This window comes from Chrysemys picta, chromosome 12 (assembly GCF_011386835.1).
Source record: "Chrysemys picta bellii isolate R12L10 chromosome 12, ASM1138683v2, whole genome shotgun sequence".
Taxonomy (NCBI): domain Eukaryota; kingdom Metazoa; phylum Chordata; order Testudines; family Emydidae; genus Chrysemys; species Chrysemys picta.
The window spans coordinates 23,690,341-23,709,242 of NC_088802.1; the positions used below are offsets into that span (position 1 = coordinate 23,690,341).

At 44.3% G+C, this 18,902-nt stretch overlaps 3 protein-coding genes across 3 annotated transcripts in view; 2 read left to right on the forward strand and 1 right to left on the reverse strand.

Moving 5' to 3' along the window:
* The window catches only part of LOC135974464 (maestro heat-like repeat-containing protein family member 1), a 936,803-nt gene that overhangs the window by 79,545 nt on the left and 838,356 nt on the right, over window positions 1-18,902 (forward strand). The gene's annotated exons all lie outside the window — the stretch shown is intronic.
* LOC135974652 (olfactory receptor 14A16-like) lies at window positions 5,728-6,690 on the forward strand. The gene has a single exon (XM_065563069.1). The coding sequence runs from the start codon at window positions 5,728-5,730 to the stop codon at window positions 6,688-6,690; it is 963 nt and encodes a 320-aa protein (XP_065419141.1).
* On the reverse strand, window positions 15,964-16,902 carry LOC101940158 (olfactory receptor 14A16-like). Its single transcript, XM_008174971.2, has one exon. It carries the CDS (start codon window positions 16,900-16,902, stop codon window positions 15,964-15,966), a length of 939 nt encoding a protein of 312 aa, XP_008173193.2.

Consider the following 18,902-nt stretch of genomic DNA (forward strand, 5'->3'; position numbering starts at 1 on the left):
ACCTCTCCTTTTAATACCTATAAGGCAGCAACAGGAAACTGTTTTTGGGGGGCTATAACCAGGGGTGCAAGTAGGGCGGTACTCGCCAGTACGCAGTACTGGCAAGAGAATTTTAGCAGGTATGGGGTACCAGAAAGACTTGGGGCTAGTCCCCGCCTCTGGGGGCGGGGGCTGCACTCTGCTCCTTAAAGTAGCAAAATGTGGCTAGGGAGGACATTCATTATTTAAATGGCTTTAACAGCACAATACATATGCTAACAAACAAAGGCTTTGTTTAAGTTTGTTATCATATGTTTTGTGCTGTTACATTGGTCAGGAGTCCTCAAGTGGGGAGGGGTGAGGGGGAGGGAAGGTGTTTAAACAGTGTTTTTTATTCAGTTTCTCCCTTTGGGTCTGCATTATCCATGACATCCATACTGCATTACATCAAGTCCAAATCATCAAAGGAATGTCTCTGCTTGCACTGACCAGAGGATGTATGGATTCTGTTGTCAGCCCAGCTCTGCCACCTGATGGGAATCGGGTGTTGTCCCCAGTGTACCTAGAATTCTTCTTAGCAGCCAAACTAGTCTAACATGCATTTTGTTAACTGGAATTGGAGCAGCAAAACAAAGAAAACAAATGCCTCATTTTCCAGCTTTGTGGGTGAGAGAACTATAAGTGAAGATTATAATGCTGGACACTGACGGCCGTAAGCCAGCTGCCTCAGGAATCTGCCAAGAACTTTGCTGAAAATACGTTCCTCATCTTAGCAATGAAGCTAAGATTTATCACACATCTGCCCACCTTTATTCGAATGAAGCTCCTTCTGATCTGACAGCTCAGGCATTGTCAGTTTCATCCAGAACAATTTACAAACTTGGAACCTAATCCTGTAAACCCATAATCATTTTATCAATCCCATTGAAGACAATCGGACTATTTGCATGACTATGGACCACTTTTGTGGACTGGTAAGAGTTTCAGGAGTCTGTTCTGTTCTTATAAAGAAAGTTGAAATGCAATGTTTGGGTACAATACCATAAAGCAGTTTAGGATACAGTTCTACTTAAAATTTGTCTTTTAATAAGTACTACCTATGCTGAAATGGCTCCTCACCCAACTCCCATATTCCATATGAACAGACTGAATACTACATATGTGGGGGGAAAGTGAGTAGTTAAGCATGTTGATGTTTGTATATACAAAGGGGGGTTTCAGAGGGGACGGGAAGAGTGTCAGAACCCTGGGCTGGGGGCGGGGAGGAGTCACATGGGGAGGTCACATGCCCCCACCCCGTGTCCCTCCCATGAGTGCAGTACACTAACACGACCCTGCGACACCTTGAGGCACACCAAACTTCAAAGCAATGTGAGTGACTGTTTGGATTTTAAAGCACTTACAAAGTTTAAGCTTTAAAGCACATAAAATGACTGGAATGGAAACCCTCTGGCTGTTTTTCCATATTGGTGCGTGCACACTGTAAAAAGTGAACATTTTCTTAAATTCAGTTTGGGTCCCCTGAAGATAGAGTGAATAAACTCGACAAACTGAGACATTTTTGACCTTCATCAAATCAATAGTTTGAGCTCTAGCATTGCACAAAAAAAACCATCTAGAAAAACCCTTTTTATCTCTGCAACCCCTAGCTCAAATAACTTTTTGAAAAAAAAAATCTATTTTTTTCATGGCCTATATCTCCATAACCCCTTGCTCAAATGGCTGATAATTCAACTTACTAATCCTACCCTGCACCCTCCAGAAGCACACCAATTTTCAAAGGAATCTGATGAAGCATGTCAATATTAGAGGCCTTAGAAAGTCAACTTTTAAATGGTATCACAACACAACTTTAGTTATACTAGCACTGCTGCATCACTAAAATATTTATCAGTTTGTTTACTGGCTGAGTACTCATCTTTCAGATTTCTGTCTATAAATCATGATCTTGGAATATTCCATGAGCATTAAAACGGGATTGTGAGTTAAACAATGAGAACACTGATAGAGGAATAAGCATCAAACTAGGCCCACAATACAGACATTCACCTCATGTAACCTGGCACAGCTCCATAGCACTATGCTAATTTACACCAGCAGACATCAATCTCCCGACATACCTACAACCATTGTGAATTAAACATTTTTAAATGTCATGCAGCTTTGCACCTGCAGCCTAATGAGTCTTTTATTATAATGTTGAATGCAGTAAGAAAAAAAATGTAATTGCTGAGAAAGAAAGAAAGAAAGAAAGAAAGAAAGAAAGAAAGAAAGAAAGAAAGAAAGAAAGAAAGAAAGTTGGGCCATTCATTCTAATAGAAATGAAAGCTCAGATACAGAAAATCTTAGCAACAGTGAATTCCTCCAAAGTTCTGTCCCTAATGGGAATGAATCTCTCCTTAACATTAGGGTTACCATATGTTCGTTTTTCCCCAGACATGTCCAGCTTTTCGGCAATCAAACCCTCGTCCGGGGGGAATTGCCAAAAAGCCGAACATGTCTGGGAAAAATACCTGCCGGGCACTTCCTCTCCCGCGGCTGCTCTGCTCCTCCCCTGACTCAGACTTCGGCTCTGTTTAAGAGCCAAGCTGCCCGAGCCAGCGCTACCGGCTTCGGGCAGCCCCCGTGCTCTGGACCCTGAGCCGCCGGCCGGGCACTTCCCTTCCCAGGCTCCAGCTGCTCTGCTCCGGCGGTGCAGGGTCTGGAGGCAAGGGGGCTGCCCAAAGCCGGAGCACTCGGGCAGCTCGGCTCTTAAACAGAGCTGAAGAGTCAGGGGAGGAGCAGAGCAGCTGGAGCCCGGGAGAGGAAGTGCCCGGCAGGGGGCGCAGGGTCCGGAGGCATAGGGACTGCCCGAAGCCCGAGCACTACCAGCTTCATGGTTTGCCAGGCAGCATCCAGACCCTGCGCCCCCGGCTGGGCACTTCCCCTCTGAGCTCCAGCTGCGCTGGGGAAGCGCCGGCCGGGGGTGCAGGGTCTGGAGGCTGCCCGGCAAACCGTGAAGCCGGTAGCGCTCGGGCAGCCCTTTCCGCGTGGCTGGGAGGGAGTTAGGGCGGGGACTTTGGGGAAGGGGCGGGGAAGGGACGGAGTTGGGGCGGGGCCAGGGGTGGGGAAAGGGGCGGGGCCAGGGCCCGTGGAGTGTCCTCTTTTTTTATTTTTTAAATATGGTAACCCTACTTAACATTAAAAGTTGCACACTTGTAATTAATCCCATGGAGCAAAGAACTGAGAAAGTGCAGACAGGTTCAGAACTTTTGTCTCGTCTTTCATTTAAACTCACAGGCAAAGAATATGGATTTGAAACTGTATCTCTAGCTGGTGTAAATCAAAGGGCCAAATCCCCAGTTGGCAAAAATAGCCCTAGCAACACGCGTGTGGACGTGGTTCTTAGTTTTTAGTGTTTGCTTTGGGTACCTCTTAATGACCTACTTCAATCAGCCCAGCCAACCCGAGCTGTGGGTTCCCCTAGTGGCTGTACTCCAAGAGCTGCTGATGCAATGCAGGAGAAAGGGGAGGGGGGACAAAAAAACCCCAATCTCTGTTCACCCAGAGGTAATTATGTGGAGTTAATGAAGGAACAGGATATTTCAGGCCTTCTGAGCTTCTGGTGCCACTAGGCTCTTAGCGATTGTAGGTCACATGTCTGTGCTATAAATATATATTTTATTCTGCAACCCCTTTGGGACCCCCTTTGTCTTATTTTTAGCCAAGGGTCCTTTCGGGGATGCTGCCATTGCGTGAAATCCAGGAAGGGTGCTGTTCTCTGAGGTTAGGTTCATCTAGGAAAGGTTGTCAGCGTGGTTTGCTCCAGAGGTGAGATCAGAGCTGGGCTCACAGCCCTGGAGCCTGGATTCAGCAATTTAGCCCCAGAACAGGGACATCCTACATTGTGACCATATCTGGTTCCTGCACAAGCCAGGATCAGCTCTAGAGCAGAGAGGGGTTTTCAGTCTCCAATCCCATTTAGTACATCACCTCTCAGCCAAGCCTGTCCAAGGAGGGAAGCAGGGAGCATGCATCTGTGAAGTCTGCTGTCTGCTAGAAACTGCAGAGAGACTGGCAACTCAGGAAACAGCTTCTGGATAATATAGTGATGGCGGCATGATAGACAGATAGGATTATTTGAACATTATCTCTCTAACAGAGGAGGAAGAAATGCATCACAAGTTGAGAAAAATTCCACAAAGACCAGCACAGTAAGTTTCCTATTTCAATTAAATATGTTATGGTATTGATATACAAGGCACATGTGAGAACATAAATATGCATGACAATTGGAACTCTTGAAGAGTTTTACTATCTATTTAATCAAATACCTAGCACCAGTCAGACTTTTTTATTTGTTTATTTTTCAGCAGAAAAAATGGATTGTTCATAAAAATTGGGAAAACTCAAACATTTGTTTCATTGTGGCAACTGAGAAAAAAACAATTTTAACTAAAAGCTGATGAAAACTGAAAAAAATTAGCCTCTGCTGTCCTTGGAAAAACAAACTATATTGAGGATAGCAGAGACTTTCCATGAAAATGTGTTCAGTTGAAAACCCAATTTGCCTTTGAAATAATTAAAGCAGAAAATGTCTGTCTAACTAAAATGGGAAATTTAGCTTGGCACCAAGGTGGGAAACATTAAGCTTTTCCATTAATACCACAATTTCAAGCCCATTCGCTGTATTACAATTGTTTCAAAGGGATAGCTCCAAGATGGTTAAACTGAATAAAGCAAAGTCGATAGCCCACAGAATATATTTTAAGCACCGTGAAGCTAAAAGACAGAGTTGAAGCCCCCAGACAAAACCTTTCTATCTTGACACTGCCCAAGGTCAGACAGAAGGTTAATGAGATTAGAACCCAGATCTCCTGCTCTAGTACCATATCTGCTGTCCTATATTGCTGCCACCTAAATGGCAGTGCTGTTGAGAGGTGCCCAGAACATACACATATTAAGACACATACCACCCCCCTAAAAGCTTCCAGTTCTAATGGACAAGGCAGAGAAAGGGGGGAGGGGAAACAGAGGCACAGGGAGGGGAAGTGACTGGCCCTAGGTCACCCAGCAGGTCAATGGCAGAACCAAGAACAGAATCCAAGTCTCGTGACTGCCACTGACCTGCACAGCACAGACACAAAGTCACAGAGGGAAACAATACAACCTAGCAGAAACTGAGCGACGCTCCTAGCCCATCATCACAGAGATGGAAGTGCAGCTAGAACTGGTGCCATGAATCAATCTGTAAATAGGTAGAAGGCTGTCTATGTGGAGGAATCATCACAGACGAGCTGCCACATAGGAAGCTGGGTGAATCAATGTCATATTTCTCTGGAAAGTGGGAATCAGGCTGTGTTGTCATGTTAGTTTCATGCCCAAGTTGTGGGCTTGCTATTTGTCATAATAGGGAACCATCTTGGCTAGAATTGTTGGATTTGGATTGTACTTTGTCCCATCCTTCATACTGCATTTTATCTATGGCCAGATCCTCAGATGGTGTAAACTGACCCAGCGCCATTGACTTTAAGTGAAATAATCCAGTTTTCACTAATGTGATAATGCACCTGATTAGTGCTCTGGCTGATGGGTGTGGAGCACTCGTGACTCCTCATCAATGGAAGTGACGAGTGCTGTGCACCTTTGACATTCACATTATGAGATATTACAGAGAGAGAATCAGGATCAATTCCTCTGTCACTCTAATCCTGACCATTGCCCTTCTCCTTCCCTCCACAGCCATCACATGATATACTGAGAAAGAAAATGTCCAACCGAACCACCGTGACCGAGTTCCTTCTCCTGGAATTCTCTGACATTCGAGAGCTGCAGATTTTACACTTCATGGTGTTTCTAGTGATTTACGTGGCAGCCCTGATGGGGAACCTTCTCATCATCATAGTTGTTCTCCTCGACCACCATCTTCACACCCCCATGTACTTCTTCCTGATGAATTTGTCCATTCTAGATATCGGCTCCGTCTCTGTCACTGTCCCCAAATCCATGGCCAATTCCCTCATGAACATCAGGTCAATTTCTTATTCTGGATGTGTTGTCCAAGTTTTTCTCTTTGTCTTTTTTGTTTCAGCAGATCTTGTTTTATTGACCGTCATGGCGTACGACCGATACGTCGCCATCTGCCAACCCCTGCACTATGAGAGAGTGATGAACAGGAGAGCTTGTGTCCAAATGGCAGCTGGTGTCTGGATCAGTGTTTTTCTCTACTCTGCACTCCACACTGGGATCACGTTTGCAATATCCTTCTGTGGAGGCAACATGGTGGATCAGTTTTTCTGTGAAATCCCCCAGCTCCTCAAGCTCGCCTGCTCTGACTTGTACCTCAGTGAAACTGTAGCTATTGCCTTTAGTGTGTGTTTAGGCTTAAGCTGCTTTGTATTTATACTTGTGTCGTATGTTCAGATCTTCAAAGCAGTGCTGAGAATCCCCGCTGAGCAAGGCCGGCATAAAGCCTTCTCCACCTGCCTCCCTCACCTCACCGCGGTGTCCTTGTTCTTTTGCACTGCCACCTTTGCCTACAGTCATCCCACCTCCAGCTCAACCTCAGGTCTGGATCTCATGGTGGCTGTTCTCTATTCTGTGCTACCAGCAGTGATGAATCCGATCATCTACAGCATGAGGAACAAGGAGATCAAAGCTGCATTGAGGAAACTGATAGCGTGGAGGTTATTTACAAGCAATAAACTGTCCATTTTTTCCCTTTGGTTGTGATTTCATTCCATGTTTCTTTATAAATGTAATCCTCTGATAACATTATAATACCCATGAGAACATGCTTTGCAATCTACTTATGCAGAAAGGTGTGTTTAGACTGGTAAAAATGCAAACAAACACCACTCAAGTCAATGGAGTTACTGTACATTTAAACCAGTGTAAATAAGATCAGACTTTACCTATCATGTTTTTTGTACTGCCACCCATCACCACACTCTCTGAGCACCTTCCACCTCAAAGGAGTAGCCATAATCAAGTCCCCAGTGGACTTCATGGGTTCTCCGTGTCTTCTCCTTTTTGGGGGCATAAACTCTGCTTGGGGTGCCATGGCTTGTGGTTAATTGTTTGCTTGTGTGACAGAGTGGGGTATGATGGTGTCAAACTATGAACTCTGTTGTAGTATGTGTAGAAATATTGGCACGGTGACAGCACACGTCTGGCCTGGCTCAATGGCAGCCTGTTGTGCTGCTTTACAGACAGCTGCCCCTCCTGGGAAAGGTGCTTGTCACCATCATGGAGATGCATCAAGACTAGAGACTGGAGCCATCGATTTTTGTTGTCTCTCAACTACTTGCCCCCTCCCCACAAAGGAAAATGATTTTTCTATACAGGGGGCCCACAGGCATGAATGTCGGAGATGGAACTTCCCAGTTTGAACCCCTGGTGCAAAGCCGGGGGCCTATTTAACAGTGCATCAGAGGGAATTAACACAACAGGACAATTTGGAGTGATCTACCCCCTGTCATCCAATCCCAGCTTCTGGCAGTTGGAGGTTTATGGAGACCCAGAGCATGGGTTCACTTCCCTGACATTTTGGCCTCCACAATCCCCTGTCAATGAGTTCCACATGTTGAGTGTGTGTTGTGTGAAGAGGTACTTCATTTTGCTTGTTTTAAATCTGCTGCATATTAATTTAATTGGGTGACCCCTGGTTTTTGTGTTATGTGCAGGGGTAAATAATACTTCCCTATTCAGTTTCCCCCTACTATTAATGATTTTAAAGATATCTCTCATATCCCCCCTTAATCACCTCTTTTCTAAGCTGAACAGTCCCAGTCTTTTTAATCCCTCCTTGAATGGAAGATGTTCTATACCTCTAATCATTTTTGTTGCTGTTCTTTGTACCTTTTCCAGTTCTAATATATCTTTTTTGAGATGGGGTGAACAGAATTAGATACAGCATTGAAGGTGTGGGCGTACCATGGATTTATATAGTGACATTATGATATTTGCTGTTTTATTCTCTCTCCCTTTCCTAATGGTTCCTAAAATCCTGTTAGCTGTTTTGACTGCCACTGCACATTGAGTGTTAGTATTTGTTGTCTCTTTAATATTAAAGATAATATTTGTAATAATTATTTTGAGTCACGTTTGCAAATGTTGCTTTTATTTGGTCCCAATCTTGAAAAATGACTCACTTGGACAGACCTTTCTGTCCAGAAGTTCTCAAACTCTTTTTTTTTCAGATCATGGACCATATGTCAGTAGAAAAAGTGTCTTGTGGAAACTTCCCCTCTCATTCCTGATCACACCAACTACCTATCCATGCAGACACAATTTAGGGGACCTCCTTCCTTGCCCATTCAACTTCACAGAACATCCCTGCACAAGTTACAGCAATTGTGTATATGGAAATGTGATATTAGGAAAGCAATTGGGGTTAGATTAACGCTTCAGTACTATTGTCCAGTGTCCAGGGCCCCAGTTCAAGAAGTCATGGTGTTACAGCAGAATCTCAACTTTAATTTTGTAAACGGAAGTAATTTTCTAATCCCCATGGGATGGAAAGTTTGAAAATATAACCCAAGCCTGAGACAATAACTAAGTGTAACTCCCAAAGCAACATCTGCCTGAGTCTGCAGAGAGTCTGAGCCAATTACTCTGAGGATTAAACTGCTTTGAGTGAAACTGACACAGCAACACCTGCCTGATTCTTCAGAGAGACTGAGCCAATCACAAAGTTAACTCCATAAGACAGAGGTGCAGGCTGCTGCTCCAGGACCATGCCCTCACTCACCAGCCAGTTTACCAGCTGGGTGCACAGGTCTCAGATTTCTGTCTATTGAACTACGATTTTATGAGCTTAGACTCTTCCATTGTTATGTAAATGGGATGGGTTAAGCAATGAGAAACTCAAATTCAGGAACAAAAATAAAACTAGGCATTATGGTACAGATATTCGTCTCGTGTAAACTGCCATTGCTCCATAGCATTATGTTAATTTACACCAGCTGGGGAATTAACATAAATTAAGTCGTTATGGGATAAAAGGGAAGGTCCTTTCATGGATTGAGAACTGGTTAAAAGACAGGGAACAAAGGGTAGGAATTAATGGTAAATTCTCAGAATGGAGAGGGGTAACTAGTGGTGTTCCCCAAGGGTCAGTCCTAGGACCAATCCTATTCAACTTATTCATAAATGATCTGGAGAAAGGGGTAAAAAGTGAGGTGGCAAAGTTTGCAGATGATACTAAAGTGCTCAAGATAGTTAAGACCAAAGCAGACTGTGAAGAACTTCAAAAAGATCTCACAAAGCTAAGTGATTGGGCAACAAAATGGCAAATGAAATTTAATGTGGATAAATGTAAAGTAATGCACATTGAAAAAAATAACTCCAACTATACATACAATATGATGGGGCCTAATTTAGCTACAACGAATCAGGAAAAAAATCTTGATGTCATCGTGGATAGTTCTCTGAAGTTGTCCACGCAGTGTGCAGAGGCGATCAAAAAAGCAAACAGGATGTTAGGAATCATTAAAAAGGGGATAAAGAATAAGACAGAGAATATATTATTGCCCTTATATAAATCGATGGTACGCCCACATCTTGAATACTGCGTACAGATGTGGTCTCCTCAGCTCAAAAAAGATATATTGGCACTAGAAAAGGTTCAGAGAAGGGCAACTAAAATGATTAGGGGTTTGGAACGGGTCCCATATGAGGAGAGATTAAAGAGGCTGGGACTTTTCAGCTTGGAAAAGAGGAGATTAAGGGGGGATATGATATAGGTATATAAAGTCATGAGTGATGTGGAGAAAGTAGATAACGAAAAGTTATTTACTTATTCCCATAATACAAGCACTAGGGGTCACCAAATGAAATTAATAGGCAGCAGGTTTAAAACAAATAAAAGGAAGTTCTTCTTCACTCAGCGCACAGTCAGCTTGTGGAACTCCTTACCTGAGGAGGTTGTGAAGGCTAGGACTATAACTGCGTTTAAAAGAGAACTGTATAAATTCATGGTGGTTAAGTCCATTAATGGCTATTAGCCAGGCTGGGTAAGGAATGGTGTCCTTAGCCTCTGTTTGTCACAGGGTGGTGATGAATGGCAGGAGAGAGATCACTTGATCATTACCTGTTAGGTTCACTCCCTCTGGGGCACCTGGCATTGGCCACTGTCAGTAAACAGGATACTGGGCTAGATGGACTTTTGGTCTGACCCAGTACGGCCATTCTTATGTTCTTACATTCTTATGTTCTTATGTTCTTATCTGGCGCCATTGACTGAAATGGGTCTACAGCTCATTTACACCAAATGGGGATCTGGCCCCATTGATTCCAATGGAGCTATGGATGATTCCCCCCAACTGGGGGATCTACCACATTGACTCCAAAGGAGCGATGCGTATTTATACCAGATAGGAATTTGGCCCATTTACACCAATGGAGAGACGATGAATTACATCAGTTGGAGATCTGGCCCATTGACTCCTATGGAGCGATATTGATTTACACCAGCTGGGAACTGACATTTCATGGTTATTCAATCTCCCTGACATGCCAGCAACCTGTGTGAAATAAAGATTTTAAAAACATTAGGTAACATTGCATCTGCACCAAATGAGCCTTTTTTTAGTGTTGTCTGCAGTAAGAAAAAGAAAGGATGAATAGTCTGTTACTATTCACACAGGGACGACTTTGCTGTATTCGCTCAGCTGTTCCAATGATGCAGGCTGGCGCTTACTCCAGCTTCCGGCAGAGATAAATAACAAGTAGAGCTGGTTAGAAATTTTCTGATGACACAGACTTTTGTCCAATATTGCCGATTCATAGAACCCAGAGATTCATGGAAACATCTCGGGTTCCATGAACTTTCAGTGAAGGAAAGGCAGGCTGGCAATGAAGATGGGCTGCTGGGGACCCAGGTATCCCAGAGTACGTGGCTCTGGGGCAGCTACCTTGTCAGAGCTTCCAGGCTCCCTGCCATGAAGCCGGGAGACTGAAAGCCCTGGGAGCCCTGTCTCTAACCCGGGATCAGCTCCCGGCTCTGTAGCAGGAGCCTGAGAGTCCTGAGAACCCTGGTTCGAGGCAGGGCTGTCAGGGCTTCCAAGCTCTCTACCTTGAAGCTGGGAGCCTGGGATTCCTGGGGTGAGCTCTCAGGGTCCTTGGCTCTAGGGCAATTTAAACTTGTGGACTGCAGCTGGGATTCTGGGACCTGGTGTGTCAGATACTTTAGACCCTCCCACTAATGAATGGAGTGGAGGGAAAGATCAGCAGTGACAACACTGACTGAGAAAGGATGTAGTGTCGGTGTCCATGTCGTGATGCTGCTCAGCACCTAAGTCCAGGCTGCAGGGAGCCCCTCTCCTGGAGTCAGCTGGGTTAGGCACCTTAAGCCATTTCCTGCCAGAAGGAATCAGGCCAGGGGAAGCCTCCTTTTCACCTTTAGCCAGTGGTTAGAGCACTCCCTGGGATGTGGGAAACCCTCAGCTGGGCGGCTTAACCACAGGACAAGGGGCTACTCTGACACATTGGTCTCTGCAGCTGGTCTGTGTGCAGCTGACTTTGCATTTCAATGCCAGGGAGAAGAAGATGTGATAAGGTCCATTCTCTGAAGGCTTCCAGGACTCACCCCCTGGAGCCTTGCGCAGTTCAGACCCAGGCTTCCCTGCCCTATGCATTTCTGCAGTGTTGGCAAACTAAAGGGAGAGAAAAGACACAGTAGCAGCAAGGCCAAGTGGGCTGAACTTAGTGGTTGGAGGCAGTATCCCTAGGTGCTAACCCCTGGCATGGGGAGAAGACACACATTTTTCCTACACATTGAGCGAGTGTCCCCGTTGTTTTCTGTAGATCTCCCCTGTGCATGTGGCCTGTACTCCATATTCACGATCTCTGGTGTATCTGCCACACAGCAAGCACCAGTCCTGCAGGCCGCCTCACCCACAAGTGTGCAACATAACAGAGAGGGGTAAAGGCAGGGAATGGAGTTGTCTGAGGAGACAGGGGCTTAAACCTGATCCTGTCTTGGACCATGCTCTGGAGGCTCTTAGTTCTTCTATCTCACTCTTGCTGCTGTGCAGGAGTAGCTATGGGGTTGAAGCCTCCTGTTAATATAGGATCAGGGACCCTTGTATTCCCTATTCTGCTCCTCTTGTCTTGCCTTGTGCTGATCCATGTGACCGCTCACACCTGCCTCGGGCAGGGGCAGTCCCTGTTAGCTGAGCTGAAGTCACCTGTCTGACCACAACAGGGACTGGAACATCTGCAGCAGAACAGCTGAATACACTGCATTATAGCCTGTTCTCTATACAGCCCTGATGGCCCTCCTCACTCCCACACACACGGCCACATGGCCATCAGTGACAGACACACACATTCCCCGGCTGCCTGGCTGGGCATAGGCAGACAGCCAGGGAGCTCAGCCTCCAGCAGCCCACCCGGAAGGCTCTTGCTCTTGGCTACAAGGTAAACGTGAACATCAGAAAGTGCATTCCAGGCAGGCAGGCAGGGAGCCATAATTGCAATTTTCCTGATGGAAAATCAATTGTAGTTTTCAATTTTGAAATTTTTGAGGGTATTGAGGACTGTACCCATTAGGGCTGAGCTTCCCACATGGAGAATCTGGAGAGAAGGGGCACATTGAGAAGCTCTTGTTGTTATGCTCAGACAGCTGGAGACAGAATGAAGCAGAGCTCTTGCAGACTCCTTCAGCACAGAGGGATCACAGAACACCTCAATATTCTCATGGAAAATTTTGATTTTGTGAAGGGAATTTTGCATTAGAAAATTGTTCCAGTGGAGAATTCCCAACCAGCTGTACCCAGAACTCATGGAGAGCCTATGGACTCCAGTGGGAAGAAGATTGGGGTATAGCTGGGGTATAGCATCTAGGCTTACTCGGGCTGAGAGAAGAAACATTCCCCTTATCAGGAATGAATCCACAAGACAGAAAAGCAGAGATGGGCCCAAACCAAGACTCTAATCCACGCTGGGATCCCAAATTCCTCAACATTCAAGAGAAGAGCTTTTGGATCTGAGGTCATAGATCTGGCCTGTCACTACAAAACCCACCACTAGCTGGATGGGCAGACAATGTCCCCATTGCTGGTTGGCACAATCTCTGTGGAGATGCAGGTCATGAATGTGTTCTGGAGACTGAACTCCCCTTTGCACTGTCCGGATGGGCATCACAGGTCCGAGCTGTCTGACTGGTCCTTCAGAAGACTGCCCAGTTGGAGATAATTAGTGACAGCTCAGATGAGTGAAAATCATGAAATCAATGGGAGTTAGGCATATCTGAGGACCCCAATAGGAACCTAGCTGAATATTTAGGTGTCTAAATACCTAAAACTTTAGCTAGTTCTCCACATTTGACTCCTCATCTCCTCTATTACCCAGTGGAGGTTTATATCAGGACGTGTCATCGTTCCTCAGGACACTTTATCAGGCACAATCGCTTCCAATTCATGTGTTTAAATTCTGCAGAGTGTGTAAAGGCTGTAACGTCAGCCCAGGGATTCAGGTGTCAATAGGAAGTAGAGCACGCAGGCCATGTGGGGAATTCCCCGGGCACAGCGCCCACTGGGAGCACAGAGCTGTGATTATCCCCAGTGGGCATTGCAGAGGATTCAGTAGAAAAACACTTGAGACTTGGCCAAATTCATCTGGTGTGAGGCCACTGAATTCAAGGGAGTTACATCAGGAATGGATTTGGCTCTGTGGGTTTATGGAGGAAATTGTATGCAGCATGTTGTACACTCAGGGCTGAACGAAGACGTTTTATTGGTTGCAGACTATACACCGATAAGACTGAATGACCTGCTTTTGAGGACAAAGGGCTTTCTTCCATGCCCCCTCCCCTGCCTGTTCTGTTTTCCTTCTTCGTCAAACAGCCAGATCAGCAGCCCAAGAGGCAGAAGCTGTAATTTTCAAAGGTGCCTAAAGGAGTCAAGAGTGCATAACTCCCACTGAAACACTGTGGGAGTTGGGTGCCTAATTCTCTTAGTCTCCTTTGAAAACCTCAGCCTGAAGTCTATTTTTCAAAAGAACACGTAGAAGCAGAGATAGTGGTTAGATACACTTCCTCCACATCCTCCTGCTCCTTGCCAATGTGCGCCAGTCCTTCCCTGCAGGAACCCCTTTTGTGGATGACAAGAGAATCCATTCTCCAATGTCCATGGCTCCTGTCTGATCAGCAGCAAGAGAAGAAACCAGTGAGTTTTGTTTGCACAATCCCCAATCTCCTCTGGATTGGATGTTGGAGAGGACTAATGCCTTCCCATGGTTATTCTGGATGAGGGCAGAAAATGGAGCACCAAACCTTCTGGTCAATGTCTCTCTGTGCTGCTGTCACAAGTAAAACTGGTTGAAATTTTTTTGTCAAATCTGTTTTTCGATGGAAAATTCAGTTTTCAACCACATGGATCTTTTTCCAAAAAATGTATCTTATCTCTGGAAAAACAACACCCCAGAGCCCAACATTGTTTGAAAACTTTCAGGTGAAAAGTGAATCTCTCTACTTGAAAATGCCACTTCAGTGTCTCATGGGAGCTGTAGTTTGGTTGCCTCGTGGTCACATTCTCCTTTATGGGCTGGAATCTCTAGCCAGACTACACCCCCCGCCCCCCGCCATGAGGCATTGCAGCTGTAAGACTCCCATGATAAACCACAGCAACTTAGGAAGAAGGAATCCCGTGGTGCAGATGTTGTCCAGCCAAGGAACCTGTCCCTTAGAGAACGGGAGTTTGAGGCAAACGAATTGCAACTCCCATGAGACATGGCAGTGGTATTTCCTAATAGAAATTTACATTTTCAGCTGAAAGTTTGGAGAGGGAGGATTGTTTGTCGTAAAGTCAAAATTTTCTATGAAAACAAACACATTTTCTGCCCAGCCCTAGTCAAAAGGGACTCATTGCTCAATGGTTCTCCCCACTGGCCCCTTTTCCATACTCAGTCCTTTCCCCTGGGGTGTGGAGAGGTCAGTAGCCCGCTCCTTGTAAAGTCAAAGTGAAAATGTTGTTAGAGTAAAAGCCTGGGGTTTACAGCTCATTGTAAAGCAGAATCTTCTGTGAGAAATTCTGGTGTTTTGATGTTTGTTTTCATCTTAGATGGGGTGAAAATAGAAACATCAAAAATATTCACTGAATGAAAAGTTTTTAAAAATTTGATTGGGAAATGTCAAAACCAAAAATACTAATTTGTTTTCTTTTTCTTTTTCTTTTTCTTTTCTCTTTTTACCAAAATGAAATGCTTTGATGTTTCAATGAAAATTCTTTCATTTAGAAATGTAAACTGAAAATGAAAAAATGTCATTATGAATGAGACCAACTTCTGTTGCTGGAAGAGACAAACTTTCGAGCTACACAGTTCATTTTCAGAAAGCCTGGAAACTTGTCTCTTCCACCAATAGAAGATGATCCAATAAAAGATATTACCTCATCCACCTTCTATCTTTCTTATCCTGGGACCAACATGGCTATAAAACAACAATGAAAATAATCATTATAAATTGCCGGTTTGACTTAAAATAACATTAAAATGGCATTTTAAGTCAAAATGCCCATTCAAAATATTTCAATTTTTAAAAAGTTTGGAATTAGCATTTTGAAATTTAAAAAACACATTTTTTTTTTAAATTTTGGAAATGACATTCTGAACTAAAAAAGTTCATTTTAAGTGGATATTTCAAACTAGAAAATGGAAAAATTGTAATTAGCTCTTCCTAGGATTTTCAAAGAGGCCAAAAGATAATTAGATTCACACATTCTACTGAAAACTCATTGGGATTTGAGCACCTAAGAGTAAAATTTTCAGAAGTGCCTGAGTCTTGTTTGAAAATTGGACTTTGGCTCCTGAGGAACTTAGATGCTTTAAATTTTTTCACCAAATTTCTTTCAGATTTTAAAAAATGCCAACCAAAATCAGAAAATGCAAACCATCAGGTTCTGATCCTAACATGAACATAGGCTTGTCCTCATGCAAAGTCAGCCTGAACCATTACATAAGATGGAGGATGGGAATACTTTATTCCAGGTGGACAGTAACAGTTCATTTCTTTTGAGAAAAAAATATCCTGCCTATCATTTTCCATAGAGACTCTTTTATCTCTTTGTTTCTTAGACTGTAAATGATTGGATTCATTAGTGGTGGCACCACACAAAAGAACACAGCAGCCATCAGATCTAGAGATGTTGAAGACATCCATCTGGGCCTCATGTACGTAAATGATGCTGTACAGATAAATAAACAAAAAACAACCAGGTGTGGGATGCAGGTGGAGAAGGCTTTGTACCTGCCCAGCTCAGAGGGGATTCTCATCACCGTGGAGAAGATGTGAATGTAGGACACAATTATCAGTACAAAGCAGACCACATCGACAAGGGACACAAGGACAATCAAGACAATTACATTAGCATGTGTATCAGAGCAAGAGATCTTTAGCAACTGTGGGATATCACAGAAAAACTGAGCGATAACATTGGACCTGCAGAAATGTAACCTAAAGGTATTAGCTGTGTGTAATATGGAGCACATCATGCTGCTAATCCATGAACCAGCTGCCATCTGGGCACATGCACCTCTGTTCATAGTCACCTTGTAATGCAGAGGGCGGCATATTGCAATGTAGCGGTCATACGCCATCACCGTGAGAAAGGCCAGCTCTGCTGCTGTAAAAGTTATAACCAGAAAGACTTGGGTGACACATCCAGAGAAAGAGATGAGTCTGTTGTTGGTTAGGGAGTCAGCCATGGACTTGGGGACCGTGACTGAGATATAGCAGAGGTCTAGGAAGGATAAGTTGCCCAGGAAAAAGTACATGGGGGTGTGAAGGTGCTGGTCGAGGGCTATGACGGTGATGATGAGAAGATTCCCCACCAGGGCTGCCAGGTAAATCACTAGAAACACCAGGAAGTGTAAAATCTGCTGTTCCCACACGTCAGAGAATCCCTGGAGAAGGAACTCTGTCACGATGGTTTGGTTGGACATTTCTTCTGTACACTGCAGAGGGAAGGCCAATGGGCAATGGTAATGGAAGGAGAAACAAAAGATAGATGGAGACTGATTGTATTACTCTGCAGGACACATATGGCAGCTCAGGAAAATAACAAGATCCTTCCCTTTCTTCACCATCACCATGTAATTACAATGTTTACAATGCAGGTTCATGGGGCTCTACTTATTGGCAGCTTCTTATTCAACAGACCTACTGCTTGTGTTTATTTAAAGCCCTCTCTGGTTATTTTACTGACTAAGAAGCTGGGAGTGGATGACAGGGGATGGATCATCTGATGATTGCTGTCGTGTTCATTCCCTTTGAAGCACCTGGCATAGGCCACAGTCGGACGACAGGAGACTGAGCTAGATGGACCATTGGTCTGACCCAGTATGGCCAGTCTTATGTTCTTAAGGCCTTGACTCACAAAGAGTCTTAGGCCCCTAAATACCAGTTTAGGCAGTTCAGTCCAGTATTTGTGCCCCACTGGAAATCACAGAACCCCCACTCATCTGCTGCCTTACCCCAAAGATGGCTACAGTCCATCGGGGCCAGGGGCCAGATTGTTAAATGAATTTAGGGACCGGGTCGGATTTTCAAAAGTCTCTAGGTGTGTAAAATTCATTGATTTCCATGGGCTACCAGGTGCATTTGAAAATCCCTTGAGGCACCTAAATACCTTTAAACATCTGGGCCTAGGTGCCTAACTTTCCACTAGTAAAGTTCTCTGGGCATCTAAAAACCTGCTGGTGAGCAGGCCGAGAAGTTGCCTCAGTCTAGGCATCCAAGTTTACGCCTCAGACCCAGAAGAACCTCAAACTAGGTGTTCCTGTGCCTATCTCACCTGCAGGGCCCAATCCAGTAGGTGCTCTCATGGCATGCCTGAACTCACCCAGCACAAAGGTAGAGAGGGATCCCGCTGTGGTGTTTAGCTCAGTGGTTAAAGCTTTCCCTCAAAGTCTAGAAAGCCTGGGTTCAATACTCTCTTCTCCACACTATTATCCATCCCTTTCCTAATGGTTCCTAAAATTCTGTTAGTGTTTTTGTCTCCTGCTGCACATTGAGCAGATGTTTTCAGAGAACTCTCCACAATGACTTTAAGATTTTTTTTTGAATGGTAACATCTAATTTATACCCCATCATTTTGTATGAATAGTTGGGATTCTGTTTTCCAGTGTGCATTTCTTTGCATTTGTTAACATTTAAATAATCTGCTATTTTCTTGCCAAAATCATAGAATCATAGGACTGGAGGGGACCTTGAGTGGTCATCCAGTCCTGTCACCTGCATTTATGTATTATCTAGACCAATCCTGACAGGTGTTTGTCTAACCTGCTCTTAAAAATCTCCAATGATGGAGATTCCACAACCTCTCTAGGCAATTTATTCCAGTGCTTAATTACCCTGACAGTTAGGAAGTTTTTCCTAATATCCAAACTAAACCGCCCTTGCTGCAATTTAAGCCCATTGCTTCTTGTCCTATCCTCAGAGGTTAAGAGCAACAAATTTTCTCCCTCCTCCTTGTAACAAGCTTTTATGTACTTGAAAACTATCATATCCCCTCTCAATCTTCTCTTCTCCAGACTAAACAAACCCAATATTTTCAATCAATATTTACAGGTCATGATTTATAGACCTTTAATAATGTTTGTTGCTATTTTCTGGACTTTCTCCAATTTGTCCACATCTTTCCTGAAATGTGGGGCCCAGAACTGGACACAAAATTCCAGCTGAGGCCTAATCAGCGCGGAGTAGTGCGGAAAAATTACTTTTCATGTCTTGCTTGCAAAACTCCTGCTAATACATCCCAGAATGAGGTTTGCTTTTTTTGCAACAATGTTACACCGTTGACTCATATTTAGCTTATGATCCACTATGACTCACAGATCCCTTTCTGCAGTACTCCTTCCTAAGCAGTTATTTCCCATTTTGTATGTGTGCAAGTGATTGTTCCTTCCCAAGAGGAATACTTTGCATTTGTCCTTATTGAATT